The following is a 14,472-nucleotide window of genomic DNA, read 5'->3' on the forward strand; positions in this document are numbered from 1 at the left end:
ATGTGAGAACTCAGGGCTGTGTGTCGGACAGGGTCGTCTGCAGTACGGGGGCCCCACAGGGAATGGTTCTGGCTCCGTTCCTCTTCACCATCTACACTGCAGACTTCTCCCACAACTCCACCCAGTGCTTCCTGCAGAAGTTCTCTGATGACTCTGCAATAGTTGGCCTCATCACTGATAGGGGATGACAAGGAGTACAGAGAACTGACACAAGACTTTGTGGACTGGTGCCAGCTGAACTACCTCCAGATCAACGCCAGTAAAACCAAGGAGTTGATGGTAGACTTCCGCAGGCACAAGCATTCTCCACTGCAACCACTGAACATCCAAGGTATGGACATTGAGACTGTGGACAGCTACAGGTACCTTGGTGTTCATCTGAACAATAAACTGGACTGACTCATAATTCAGACGCCCTCTACAGGACAGGGCAGAGCAGGCTGTACCTGCTGTGGAGACTCAGGTCTTTTGGCGTGAAGGGCCCACTCCTGAAGACCTTCTATGACTCTGTGGTGGCCTCAGCCATCTTTTACGGTGTGGTCTGCTGAGGCGGCAGCATCTCTGCTGGGGACATGAAGAGACTGAACAGGCTGATCCACAGGGCCAGCTCTGTTCTGCCCTCTGGACCCAGTGGAGGTGTTGAGTGACAGGAGAATGGTGGCTAAGCTGTCATCCCTGTTGGACAACATCTCCCACCCCATGCAGGAGACTGTGACAGCACTGAGCAGCTCCTTCAGTGGCAGGCTGCGGCAGACAGACCCACACGCACATCCAAAACACAATGATAACTTTCACCCTGTCTCCCTAATGTGCAACAGTACCAAGTGCAATTTTCCCAATAGAGCAAAGTATTTTATTCTTTTTGTATAGCATGTTATTCTATCTTATCTTATTCTACTCGGTTTTTTTCTTTTTTTCTTAATTTTTACTGCTCTTAACATTTCTGCTGTGACCAAAAAAATTTCCCACGTGTGGGACTAATAAAGGTTTATCTGATCTTATTCTTCCCTGGTCCTAGTATCAAGTCCTGTGTCTCAGTGTGTGACTCATGTTTCCTATTTTACTTTGATAGTCCCTTGCCCTATTTTTAGTTTACTCATTTTTGCTTCCTCTCTGTCTTGTTATGACAGATTAGCTCCAGCTGTGTTTCCCTCCTGTTTCTCATTCCCTTGTTATCCTCTGTATATTTAGTCTTGTTTTCATTTGCCTGTTGACACATCATCCCATGTTCCTGTGTATGTTTCCTGTCCTCCAGGTTATTTCTGAGTTTGTTCCTAGTCTAAGTTCTATTTTTCAGATTTAGTTTTTATTTCACTTCTATGTTTCATTTGGATTTTTTCACAGCAATATAGCTGCTTCTTTGAGTTTATCCTGTTTCGTTTAAGTCCTGCATTTGGGTCCCGCACCACCAGGACATTTACTGTACATTCATCACAGTTGCCCCCTGACAGGGTCTCCCAAAGCAAACTGGTCCTGGAAGAGTGGCTAGACAAAGAGTAATTCAGTCAACCCCTTTGTGAGAGAAAAAAGCAAGTGTATTCTGGAGTAGGGTTACTGGGCCCCACCTTTGAACTAGAAAATCAGACTCATTCCCAGTGCGGGTTGGACTCTGCCTGGGCTTCCCTTTGTGACCAATTTTGCTCTGTGTTTTTATGGATAGAATTTCTACTCATAGCCAGGTGGCAAAAGGCTACCATTTTAGTGGCCATAGAATTGCATCTCTTATTTTTTCAGATTATTCTGCATGGTTCTGTTGGTCTTATCAGGCAGTGGCCTTTAGCTCACACTGGAGTGGTTCTTAGCTGAGTGTGAAACAGCAGATATAAGAATGAGAACATCCAAGTCGGAAGCTATGGTCCTCAGCCAGAAAAGGGTGGAGTCTCTACTTCAGGTCAGGGAGAAGTGACTGCCCCAGTGGAGGAGTTTAAGTATATCAGAGTCTTGCTCATGAGGCATGAGATTGTCAGATGGACTGGGGCCAAAGTGGTTCAGTGATTTGGGCATCTGACAAGGTGAGGTGTTTGAGGCATGTGCCATTGGGAGGAGGCCTTGGGGCAGACCCACTACACTGGACAAATCAGCTGGCCCAGGAACACCTCATGTTTCCCCAGATAAGGTGGAGGAGGTGGCAAGAGAGAGATCTGGGTATCCTTGCTGTGACAACTGCCCCTGTGACTCAGATAAATGTAAGAAAATGGGTGGATGGATAGATGCATGCAGATGCGCAGAGTACACTGAGAGAGAGAGAGAGAGAGAGAGAGAGAGAGAGAGAGAGAGAGAGAGAGCTGTGCAGGAAGTGTGATTTTTATTGTGGTGGAGGGAATTCATGACAATTTTTATCAAACGTGAAGCATAATTTGGATCTTCTTTTGCTGCTGATTCAGTGAACTTTGGGGATGAAACCTGCATCTTTAGAATCTGTTAGATGTTGGCTTTCAGCTCAGATGGCATGCCTGCGTATGTGCCATCAGGTGAACAATGCTCTGTGTTTACATCTTTGTGCTGAATCCGTGTAACTGCTCTCATTTACTGTTTTAGCTGTTTAGTGGTCATTAAAATAGTTTTGTGAGCTTTAACCTGAGATTCTGGCATTTCTGGCAAAGTCCATTTACATTTAAAAAAATCGATTTGAGATTTAATGAATCGATATTGCTTTATTTAAGATAAAATTAATTTGACTTGGGAAAATCGTTTTTTAAAACCCAATCCTATTTCTGCATCCTTATTTTAACTTTAAGAATAGTAAAAAGAAAGTGTCAGTCATATGCAGTCCCACAGCATAAGACTTTCAGATAAATCTAGCACAATAGCTGATATTGTGAATAAATCTGACAAGCCAGCCTTATTTGCCATAAAGGAGAAATTGACATGATATAGAACCTTGAGTTCTTCTCAGGTGGCTGTAACTCAGATAGTAGCGCAGATCCTTTCCTAATTGAAAGGCTGGTGGTTTTGATCCATGGCTGCTCCAGTCTGCATGTCAAATATCCATGGACAAAATACTAATACCAAGTTACCCTCTGATGTATGAATATTAGAAAGAAAGCACTTCAGTAGAAAGAAGTGCTTGGCTGAATGAGGCAAGTTGTATAAAGTGCTTTGACATTTGATTAAATATTTCTATTAAAATATAATAATTTTGGTTTGGCTTGAACACTAAGGTGAAACATAACTTTTAGTTGCACATTTGTCAACTTTACTGAAACCCTTAAATGTACCCTAGGTTAACCCACACCACTGTACAGGAAGGTGGTAAATCTGCTGATAAAACCGGTTTCAATAGCTTGCTAGTTGAGCTGATATTTGAACCATGCTGATAAAAAACTGAAATGCCTTGATTATCTGTCTCATACATAAACACATACCCAGCCAGATGCAGCTATATCATTAAAACTACACAATGAACTTAGGCTGCTGCCCCCGCGACCCGGCCTCGGATAAAGCGGATGAAGATGGATGGATGGATAGATGAACTGAAGGACCTGAAATTTTGGTGTGCATGTTCATGGTTTCAAAATGACCGCTTTTCTGAACTTAACAGAAAGATTTTATTACATATTCACCAATCTATTTTTGTTATTAGCAAGGAAAAAAATCTTGCTACACTGAAAATGGTCAGCAATGACCTCCCGCATGCTTCTGTAAATGTGAAAACAAGAGTTGCAATTATCTGTGTTCGTTTTAACGTTTTAACACTTTGCAACAGGATTAACAAGACATAAAAAACACAGTTTGACTTAGCTGGTCGAGTACACCACTCACTGATGGACCTGCTATTATGTAACTGTATGGTCTCTGTACACCCAAAACCAAATACCTTAGTTATGAGGAAAAGAGACAAGAGTACTAAGTACTGTAACAACACTGAATAAAAAAAGGGTTTTTCAGTTCATGTTCTTTAGGGGGGAAAAAAGCAGTCTGTCTCCACTCAGTAAACAACCTACTTGGGCTTTTGTTTGTGTGTGTGTACACACTGGGTACATAAACTGGACTTTGAGCCAGAGTTTGCACTAGTGAAGAGAGAGTGACAGAAAAGCCTAGATCTACTGAAAAGTGAAAAAGAAAACAGTGATTGCAGTAAAAGCTGAAAATAAAAGGCAAATATAATGTACTAAAGACTAAAATGGGGTGTGGTGGCTCAAGTGGTAGAGCACATCAGCTACTGATTAGAAGGTCAGTGGTTCGATCCTTGGCTTCCCCAGTCTACATGTCAAATATCCTTGGGCAAGATACTAACCCCAAGTTGCCCTCCGATGCATTCATTGGAGTGTGAATAAATGTGAATGTAGATTAGTTTGCACTTGTGTTTAGAAGTGAATGAGGCATGTTGTATAGAGCGTTTTGAGTACTCCGGGAGAGTAGAAAAGCGCTATATAAGAATCAGTCCATTTACCATTTAAAATAACTGAATATATTTTAATAATAATCCATTGTTCTAATCCCAGGTCTTTTCTTTAAATGAAAATAAAACATAAATCTTTCACTATGATGTAAACGTTGCCTCAGCCCAAGGCTATTAAACTTTTATTAGCCAGTACCAAATCAACATCCTTCACTACACCAAGGCAAAAAAACAACAACAAAGTTCCAACATTAGCAAATCCTAATTTTTTCAATGAGACGTTTTGTTGCACAAGGGAGCTCAGGGGTTAAAACAGCTGTTCTGTGAGGAACTGTTATCACTCAGGAGAACAGGTAACAACCATCCCACTATATGGGATATTATAACAGCTGCCTATTTCATTATAAAAATCATCTTGTGCTAAAGAGAACCTTTCTAAAGACCTTCATTAATCAGTTGTATAAGTTAAGGCAAAGTACACTAATACGAAGAACCAAGTCATATTTGCTTTCCACTAAGCTACAGACTAAAGACTACAGAAGTGGCTTTAGCTCAGGAGGTAGAGCAGGTCATCTGCTAATCAGAAGATTGGCGATTACCAGAATACTAACCTACTAACTAAGTTGCTCTTGGATGGATCTGTTGGAGTGTGAAAGCTAGCTATAAGCACTTACATAGAAAATACATACTGATGTATGAATGGGAGAGTGAAGCGAATGCTTTGACTGCTAAGATGGAAAAGCATTATATAAGAACCAATGCATTTATTGCAACAATTGCACATTCCAAAGTCATTTAATAGATCTATGCTGTTCAATACACAATGTATTTCTTCCATAACAAGCAATTATATATGAACCTTTTGTAATGTTCAGTTACTGACCTTAAAGGCAAATTTGCAGGTGATGTTTTCTGAAAGCTCTACTCCTCCAATCTGGAAACTGAGCAGGGGCAGACTCCCTAACACTGTATCCTCTTTGTCATCTGTGAATAAAAAAATTAAAAATGTAAAAAAAATATCCAGAATATTACACTTGAGTAGTGCTACAAATATGTGAGAGAAATAGCAATTACAGCTTGGGTTAGTAAAAATTGGCAGGATTAAGAAACAATAAAAGGAAGCAGGAATGTCTAGCCCAAACATGACTGGAATAAGAACTGCTCTTCTAGGACACCCAGCAATCCCCTCAGCTTCCACATTGAAAGTTTCCCACAATATAGGTCCATAATGGTCTGAACAAGCCTGTGATATGCAGTGACAAAGGCACAGACATTCTTCCTCACACATACCCAAAGGTATCCAGTGGAGATAAACAGGCGTACTGTAGAAGGGGCGTACCAGCACTGACTAAAGAATAAAACACATGAAAATTGAAGTAGTTTGAAAAATAATCAGTGTTTTCCTACCTCTTAAATCGCAAATGTAGCTGCGCACCGACAATTTTGCTTTGGCTGAGTGTGTGCCTTTACGTGTAGGCGTGCACTACAGAGAAAAATAGAGACAACAGAAAAGGGCAGGGAAGCAGAGAGACGGAGGGAGCGACAGGGCGAGAGCTCTAAAGGGAGGGGGAAGGGCTTGTGCAATCACAGAATACACAGATCCCTGCTCTGTGTGCCTATTTGTGTGAGATAATCATCAGCCCATGTGACTAAGTGTTGCAAGAATCTAAGCCCAGCCAGCTGAACCTGCTGCTTGCCTGCACCAATGAGACTCAAGCAACGCATGTGCTTGCATGTTTGAGCGCTTCTTCAATTCTGCTCATTGCTCCCATGCATATGTGAAAAATGTATTGATTTATTATATTTATAGACTGGAGCCATAAGACAAGATAAACCTAATCCCACATGTGGGAAATCTTTTGGTCATGGCAGAAAGTACAAGTTAAGAGCAGTAAAAATTAAGAAAAAAAGGGGAAAAAACAGTAGAATAGAATAACTATACAAACTAGAATAAAATACTATATACAATATAAAAAGTACTATGCAAATAGAATAAAATACTTCGTTCTATTTGGAATATTACTATTGAAAAAGTACATGGCAGTAGTGGTCGATAAGACTGAAAAAGCAGAACTATTTGAACAGAAAACACAATGTATGCAAAAACGGTGCAGTGCACAAAATAAATGAATGAAAACATTTTACAACGTTAAACTAAATAGTCCCAGAATGTCTCTGGGACATTTTACTGTATGGTATAGTATTTTTAAAATCACACAGACAATAATTAACATTAATGTTAGTAAAGGAAGAAGCCAGAACTTTTATGTGAGGTTGAGAGGTACCATGGAAATAAAGGTAGGACCACATCAATACACAGTCTTGTTTCTGGAACTAGTCTCCTGGGAAGAGGCTGGACTCATTTCCACTCCACCATTGGTAAGGTCATTATACTTCAATGTCTGTACATTGGGATTTTTGGTAGGCAAGAGGACTGTTTCCTTGACTTGGTTTGCAGCCTAGGTCAAACCTATGTTGATGTTTTTGTAAATGTATCATCAGATTCGCAGCCATATGGTCTTCTTATTTCATACGAGTAGTGAGTCACTTAGTTGGGTGATGAGAGGAGCAGAACGGCATAGGAGCATTTGGGATCAGCCAAATATACCAACATTTTTAAAGGACTTCTTTGTTTCCTCCACAGAACGCATTTCAGTCCCACAGAGATGTTCAGAGTGTAGGGATTTGGCCATCTGAGAATGGGGTCAGTGAAGTAAATAAACATATCTTTGTTGACAAAGCCGTCCTAGCCACCCTCACCCGAGAAACTGATACAGTTGCAGGGAATGGCTGGGCCTTAGCTATCCTGGGAGCAGGAACACAAGGACAAACAGCAGTGGCAGACTGTGTGGTTTTCTTTTGAGATGACCCAAATGTGGACTTTAACAAAGAGTGTGTAGTTTATTATGGCAGATGACAAAAACAGGTTTTCACAGTTGACGAACATCATCTAATCATACCTTTATAATTTTCCGGAGAGGTCTAGCTTAGTAACGTATGTAGCATTAACCTTTCTGTAATCAGTACAGAAACGTGGGATGTTATCTGGTTTGGGCACCAAAATACAGGGCGAACTCCATGCACTGCTACTGGGCACAGCTAACCCATGTTTAACTAGATATTCAACTTACTGTTACATTAAAACCAGTTGGTTGGTAGGATTCACTCTATAGGTGTGTTGTTTTATTGCCTTATCAACTTCCACAACGATGTCATCACCAATGTTTGCCGAGGATAGTCAGAAAAAAGCAGCAGATTAGCTTTCATCAAATCGATGATATCTTTGAGGGTGGAATCCAGTGATGGGAATAACGGCGTTACAAGTAACAGCGTTACTAACGTCGTTAATTTTTTTAGTAACGAGTAATCTAACTAATTGCTATTCCTATCGTTACAACGCTGTTACCGTTAGAAAGAAAGAAAGGAAGAAAGAAAGAAAGAAAGAAAATGCGGTGCGGTCGCGTTACTATTTTTCAACAAACAGACGGTTGAAGCTGTCTTTAGTCTACCGCACCTTATATCAGTTGAATGGAAGTAGCTGTCTATGTAAGTAATCTGGGCGCTACAGCTTTAAGCAGCTGTGCACGCTCCTGCGGGCAGCAATCACTGTCTGGTAGATGATCACTTTTTGGCACAACACCTGGAGCTCAGGGGGCAAACCAATCGCATGAGTGCTGCTGTTTGGCTGAGGAAGAATAAAGTAGTCTTGGTAAGCCAATCACATGACCACTTTAAGATGACAAAGCAACAAGGTGATATATACCAGTTTTTAAATTGTGTTGATAGTCCACGTAAAACCAGAGTCATGATAAACAATATATACGCGTTTTTTCTTCAATAGTTTTGTCACGTTTACTGTCTAAGGACAGCGCGGCGAGCACTCTCTGCTTATGAGCAAAAAATAAAAATACAAAAAAAACCAGCCCGTTCATGTTGGTGGAAAAAGGCACCATGTCGACCAATCAAAAAATGATATGGCAAAATGACTGCTGCTGCTGCTGGAAGTTCTATGCATTAAAGAATGCTACCACAGTTGATAAATCCCAGCCATTTTCTTCGCCGTGACTTCCTGTCAGGATTTGTGTTGTGTGGAGGCGAGGAAGTGACCCAAACGCAGGACTCGTGGATAATGAAGAACGGAAGATTGTTTATTACAAAGAGTGGATGAACAGGGCAGGAACGAAAGGACTGACTGGCTGAAAGACTGGATGGCTGGCTGAACTGAACGCAGGCAGAAACGACAACATAACATCAATGACACAACAGTGAACAAGTGGAAACAGAGGACTTAAATACACAGACTGATAAGGATGATAATGAGAGACCGGTGAGTACACAGCTGAACATAATCTGACTAACGACACAAGAGACGAGCTGACACAGGAAAAGCAGGAAGTGAGAACATTGATGTGGCAACATAAACTAAACCTGACAAAACTGAAAGCACTGGGTCAAAGACCCAGGAACTCTGACACCTCCCCACAGTTTCTCAAGCACAGCACAGGTGTAGCACTGAATTTAGACTTTTGTTTAGGTCCTATGAAAAAACATATAATTCAATTCAATTCAATTAAACTTTATTGATCCCGAAGGTTGACCCCGAAGGAAATTGGATTAAGGCTGCCGACCTTTTGCCAACTCCATCTTACCCTTCCGACCATACATACATTACACAACATCACATGGGGAAGACAGGTCAGAGAGGTATATCAATGGAAAATGCACTACATGAGGAAAGACAAGGAGAAAAAAGAACTCCAACAGGGAGCTCAGTTTGAGAACAGAAAAAAACCTCAGTAAATAGCACATGAATCATCACATCTCACAACATAGAAGACATAAGCTTCAAAGGTGTTTGGAGGGGGTGGGGGGTGGGTGGGTGTAGGTCTGTGTCAGTGTACATGTGTAGGTGTGCGTGTGTGTGTTCCATGTTCAGCCGAGAGAAAGTGTCCCTTCACCCGGTTAGGCAAAAGTCAACAATCTTCGGTCGACGCGGGTGACCTTGTCAGTGTACATGTGTAGGTGTGCGTGTGTGTGTTCCATGTTCAGCCGAGAGAAAGTGTCCCTTCACCCGGTTAGGCAAAAGTCAACAATCTTCGGTCGACGCGGGTGACCTTGAATGAGGAGGGAGAGAGTCACAACAGTCTTATTATCTAAGGGAGAATTGTTATTCCCGTCAGCTTTTGCCTTGAGCATCCAGCTGGTGCCAGGGGGGCCACATGAGATGAAGATGGTAGTGGTTTTGGTTAGTGCAAACAAACTGCATCCAATTTTACAGTAGGTCTAATGTCCGTCACTAGTCACCAGGTCTCTCAATTCCCGTTGTTCTTCTCCAAGATCTTATCCATATTGCATTCAAAAAAACACAGTCTGAGTACACACAGTCCTGCCCGTCATCTATCATGTTGGCCAGCCTTGTGGGTTTTTTAACAGCTGTAGCTGCTTTTGTTCCTCGATAAGCCGGGTCTGAGCCAGCTCCAATAGGCCAGAACTCTGTTATCATGGTTCCGAATTGGTAGATGTTATTCAATGTCTTCCATCGATAGTGTTGCCAGACACACGATACAACCGGCCATCGAGTATCCGGCAGGGAGAGGGAGCAGGAGAAAGTGCGACCGCCTCCGTCAAGAGCCAAGAGATGACAAAATTCCCGCCACATGTTGGAATTAGTTGTTGTGAACTGCGTTACCCAAATACTTGTCCACCCATCTTCTGTAATCTCAATGTCCATTTCTCTTTCCCATTTCTGTTTTATGTAAATTGTTGAGTCCTTTTAAGCTTAATCATACATTTGTACACTTTACTTATCAGTGCTTTGTTACTCTCGGAGTCATAAGCGTCAATGAAGATGATAACAATCGAGAAGTCTCCAAGGACACAGCTGTTTATTCTTTTGCCAATATAGTCACAAAATTGCAAGTATTGGAAGAAGTCTTGTTTATCGAGGTCATAAGTCTTACATAAGGCATCTAAAGCCATAATTTTAGATTTTGCGATAACTGTACACACAGAAGTCTAAGGAGCTTGCAAAGAAAAGCGTCTGGACTTCTTTAAGTTGCTTGAAGACGTTTCACCTCTCATCCGAGAAGCTTCTTCAGTTCTAAGGTCAAGTGGTCAGGAGTCCCAGATTTAACCCTAGTGGGAGTATCCCCCCACAGAGGGACAAAAGGACCCCCTGATGATCCTCTAATCGCCTGAGCCAGGGTGTGAAACTGGGTGTGGGTCCCAATCAGCCATAGTTTCGGATGAGCTCGTTGTGAAACCTGGCCCCACCTTATCATGCGAATTCCTGAGGTCAGATGGCCCAGGATGTGAGTGGGCGTTAAGGCGTCTGGGGAGGGAACTCAACAACAACACACAGGGCGCCCTCTGACCCCGGATGGACACACCGTCGCAGCGAGAGGGCGTCACCCGTCACTATGGCAACATAAACAAACAGAACTGTACAAACAGAACCCCAAACAGCCCTGACCCGCTACATAGCCCCCACCTAAGGGGTCAGTCGTACCCGAGGACCCCATTACCCCACACAAAGTCCTGCAAATGTCCAGGTGCCTTCTTTTGGCGCACCGGCTGGTCACGGCCGCCGGGGGAAAAGTCACTCGGGTCAGAACATGGGGTGCCACCATCATCCCCTGCCCCGGCGTCTGCCGGAGCGAGCGGTCGGTACGGTGAGAGCCTGTCCCGATGCAACACCACGATGCGTCCCGGGCCCGGCATGCGGATACGGTACACCACGTCTGTTAGCTGCTCCACGACCTCCGCCGGCCCTTGCCAGTGACTGCAGAGTTTGGGGGACACTCCTCTCTGGCGAACCGGGCAGTACACCCAAACCTTGTCGCCAGGCATGAAAACCCCCCCTTGGCACTTGGTGTCATAGGCTCTTTTCTGTCGTACTCTGGCGCTGGCCTGGGCCTGGCGGGTGTAGTCACGAACCACCTGCAGCGTTCCCTCAGCCTCCTGTAGTAGTCCATCTCTGGCCCACCATCAATCTCCGGCTCGGGGGGGGGACCCGAACACCAGGTCCACAGGCATCCGGAGCTCCCGTCCAAACATCAGAGCGGCAGGTGTGCACTGGCTGGACTCCTGCACCGCAGTCCGATACGACCAAAGGACCAGGGGCACATGTCGGTCCCAATCCCGCTGGTGGCAGCTGGTGAGAATGGCGAGCTGGGTGGCCAGCGTGTGGTTGAAGCGCTCAACCAACTCTTCGCTTTGTGGGTGGAGCGGTGTGGTTCTCGTCTTCTCCACCCCCAGTCGCCGGCAGATCTCCCCGAAGACCTTCGATTCGAAGTTACGCCCCTGGTCACTGTGGAGCTCAGCCGGGACCCCAAAACGGGTGAACATCTCCTCCACCAGCTTCTCGGCCGTCGTCGTTGCGCTCTGGTCCGGCACCGCGTAGGCCTCTGGCCACTTCGTGAAATAGTCCATAGCCACCAACACATACCGGTTCCCTGACTCTGTGACGGGAAAGGCCCTTGGACGTCCACTCCCACTCTTTCCATTGGGGCCCCCACCAGGTACTGCTGAAGGGGGGCAGTGGAGCATTGAGTTGGGCCCTTCTGTGCCGTGCAGGTGTCACAGCAGTGCACATGAAGTTCCACATCCCGTCGACAGCCAGGCCAGTAGAACCGTCCCCTGAGGCGGTGGAGAGTTTTGGCGTTCCCATAGTGTCCTGCCTCCACCGAGCCGTGGACCAGCTCAAGCACCTGCGACCGCAGCGACCGAGGCACCAACAGCTGCAGGAGATCTCTGCCCTGACCGGGGGCTCGCCATCTCCGGTACAGGAGGCCGTCGTGGGTCTCCAGATTGTTGTGCTGGGAGTAGTAGGCCTTCACCTCGGGCTCCTTTCCCAACACCCCCGTCCAGGCGGGGCGTTGCGCCGCCTCTAGCCAGGCCCCCACCTGAACCAATGTTGCTGCTGCTCCCGCTTCAGCTGCTGCTTTGTCAATGGGAGCCACCCCCCTCCACCGGCTGTGGCCTGAGCAGTAGCCACCCCCAGCACCTCCCGGGCCCGCTCCTCCTGTCGCAGGCAGTAGCGGCACTCGACTCGAAATCTGCTGAGCGGCAGCTGCTCGACGCCTGTCTCGTCTGGTCCCCGCTCCCTACTTTTGGCCACGCTGGAGAGGAAAAATCTCTGCGCCAAGAGTGATAGCCAGCTTCGCGGTGTCGACACAGGCCCCCCAGCGGCTCAGCAGATCCAGGCCAATGATGCACTGGTCTTGAATGTCGGCGAGCCAGAAGTCGTGCACCAGCTCTAGATCCTTCACTCGGATCCGCAACGGTTTCTTCCCCCGCATAACAGTTTTCTCCCCCTTCACTGTCATCAGCTGGGTGTCTGTGGGCAACCAACCCTTCACCAGTGGCCCGGATGTTTCAGGGAGCATGCCAGGTCGTATCAGGGAAATGGTAGACCCCGTGTCCACCAGGGCCTGGCATGGCTGGCCCTCAACACAGCAGCTCAGGTAGAGTCCCTTGAGGTGCCCGACTCGGCCCACCACTGTGCATCGTCCTTGGAGGGGGGCAGGAAGCTGGAGCGGTGGTCCCCTCGCTACACCGCTCCCTCCTCATTTCCCTGAGGCTGCGTAGTTCTGGTCTTTGGAGCTGGTGCTGGGCAGTCATGCGCCACGTGGCCAGGCTCATCGCACCGGTAGCTGCGGTCGGTCAGTCGACGAGGACGCCTCCGGGGCACTGAGGGTTGCAGCTGGGACATCTCAGTGACCTCCCCCTCCCCGTCGCAGTCTGCGGCTCTGATTTGGGGGTAGTTTGGGGGGGGGGGGGCACCTGCTGGTTAGGTTGCGAGGTGAGCACCGGCCTCTGAATGTCTCTCTCCATTACGGCGAGGGTGAGCTATCCCACTTCTGACACCAATGTGGCGAGCTCAGACAAGGAGGAGACGGAGGTATCGTTTGGTCTTGCTTCCCGTGAGGTAGCCAGGGAGCACAGCCGTTTATTAACATTTGCAGAAGAAGTCAAAGGAGCTTGCAAAGAAAAGCGTCTGGACTTCTTTAAGTTACTTGAAGACGTTTCACCTCTCATCCGAGAAGCTTCTTCAGTTCTAAGGTCAAATTGTGGTGGACCACTAGAGGGCTTCACTCACACCCAGTGTATAGAAAGTGTGTTCCTGTGTTTTGTGGCGCGATATGCGCAGTTGATGTTGGAGACGAATAAAGGAGTGAGAACTGAGAGCTCTGTGTCGTTGATGCTTACCTCCACATTGGTGACCCCTGACTTGAGCATGCAACGGGCCGTAGATAACGCAGACTCCGCTATGGATGCATCAGCGGCCGCCGGACCTCCGCCTCCTGTTGCAGCTACGTTCGCTGTGGCGCTGAAACTGCCGGACTTTTGGCCCCCCGTCATGGTTTGTACACGTGGAGGCTCAGTTCGCCCTTCGCGGCATCTCGGCTGACGACACGAAGTATCACCATGTGGTGGCCTCGCTCGACCCGCTGGCCACCCGTCGCGCGATGGCGCTCCTCCGGGACCCACCCGCCCAAGGGAAATACGCCGCCTTCAAAGAGCTGCTTCTTCGGTGCTATGCCCTCTCCGACGCCGAACGAGCCGAAAAGCTCCTCAACCTGTCAGGCTTGGGTGGCGGTACCGCGCTCGAGCTCATGGAGAACATGCTATCGTTGCTCGGGCCGGATCACGGTGGTTTCCTCTTCGTGCACCTCTTCCTCCGCCAACTACCGGCCGCCGTGAGAGCTGTCCTCGCAAACTCTCCGCTTCTGCCTGCGAAGGATTATCGCTCCCTGGCTGAAGAAGCGGATCGCATTCTCCTGGCTAGCCGCACTTTCGACGTTCACGCCCTGGCTACGGACACGCCAGCGGCACCTTCCACGCCTCCACCTGCCTCCCCCGGAGCATCCGCCCCCTTGCTGACAGCAGGGATTGCTACACGCCGGCACCGCGGAAAGAGCATCTGTTTCTACCATCAGTGTTTTGGCGACAGAGCGCGTCGCTGCCTGCCGCCTTGCGCTTTCACGGCCCAGGGAAACGGACCCGCCAGCGCGCCGTAGCAGCCGCGACCGCTGGCAATACAGAAAGACTGCTCTTCATAGAGGACTCGCGCTCCGGGAGACGTTTTCTCGTGGACTCCGGCTCCCAGAAGAGCCTCCTTCCCCCTA

At 46.9% G+C, this 14,472-nt stretch overlaps 1 protein-coding gene across 1 annotated transcript in view; it reads right to left on the reverse strand.

The window, feature by feature from the left end:
* Window positions 1-11,191, reverse strand: part of plekha6 (pleckstrin homology domain containing, family A member 6) — a gene marked incomplete at its 5' end in the record, with an annotated part of 64,877 nt that extends 53,686 nt beyond the window's left edge. The window contains 4 exons of the mRNA XM_080890901.1: window positions 5,226-5,326; window positions 5,750-5,825; window positions 7,103-7,148; window positions 11,013-11,191. Of these exons, the coding sequence (XP_080747027.1) occupies window positions 5,226-5,326; window positions 5,750-5,825; window positions 7,103-7,148; window positions 11,013-11,191 (402 nt within the window). The remainder of the gene's footprint in view (window positions 1-5,225; window positions 5,327-5,749; window positions 5,826-7,102; window positions 7,149-11,012) is intronic.
* Window positions 11,192-14,472: the final 3,281 nt, after the last annotated feature.

Source organism: Rhamphochromis sp. 'chilingali', assembly GCF_963969265.1.
Source record: "Rhamphochromis sp. 'chilingali' genome assembly, chromosome: 9".
Taxonomy (NCBI): domain Eukaryota; kingdom Metazoa; phylum Chordata; class Actinopteri; order Cichliformes; family Cichlidae; genus Rhamphochromis; species Rhamphochromis sp. 'chilingali'.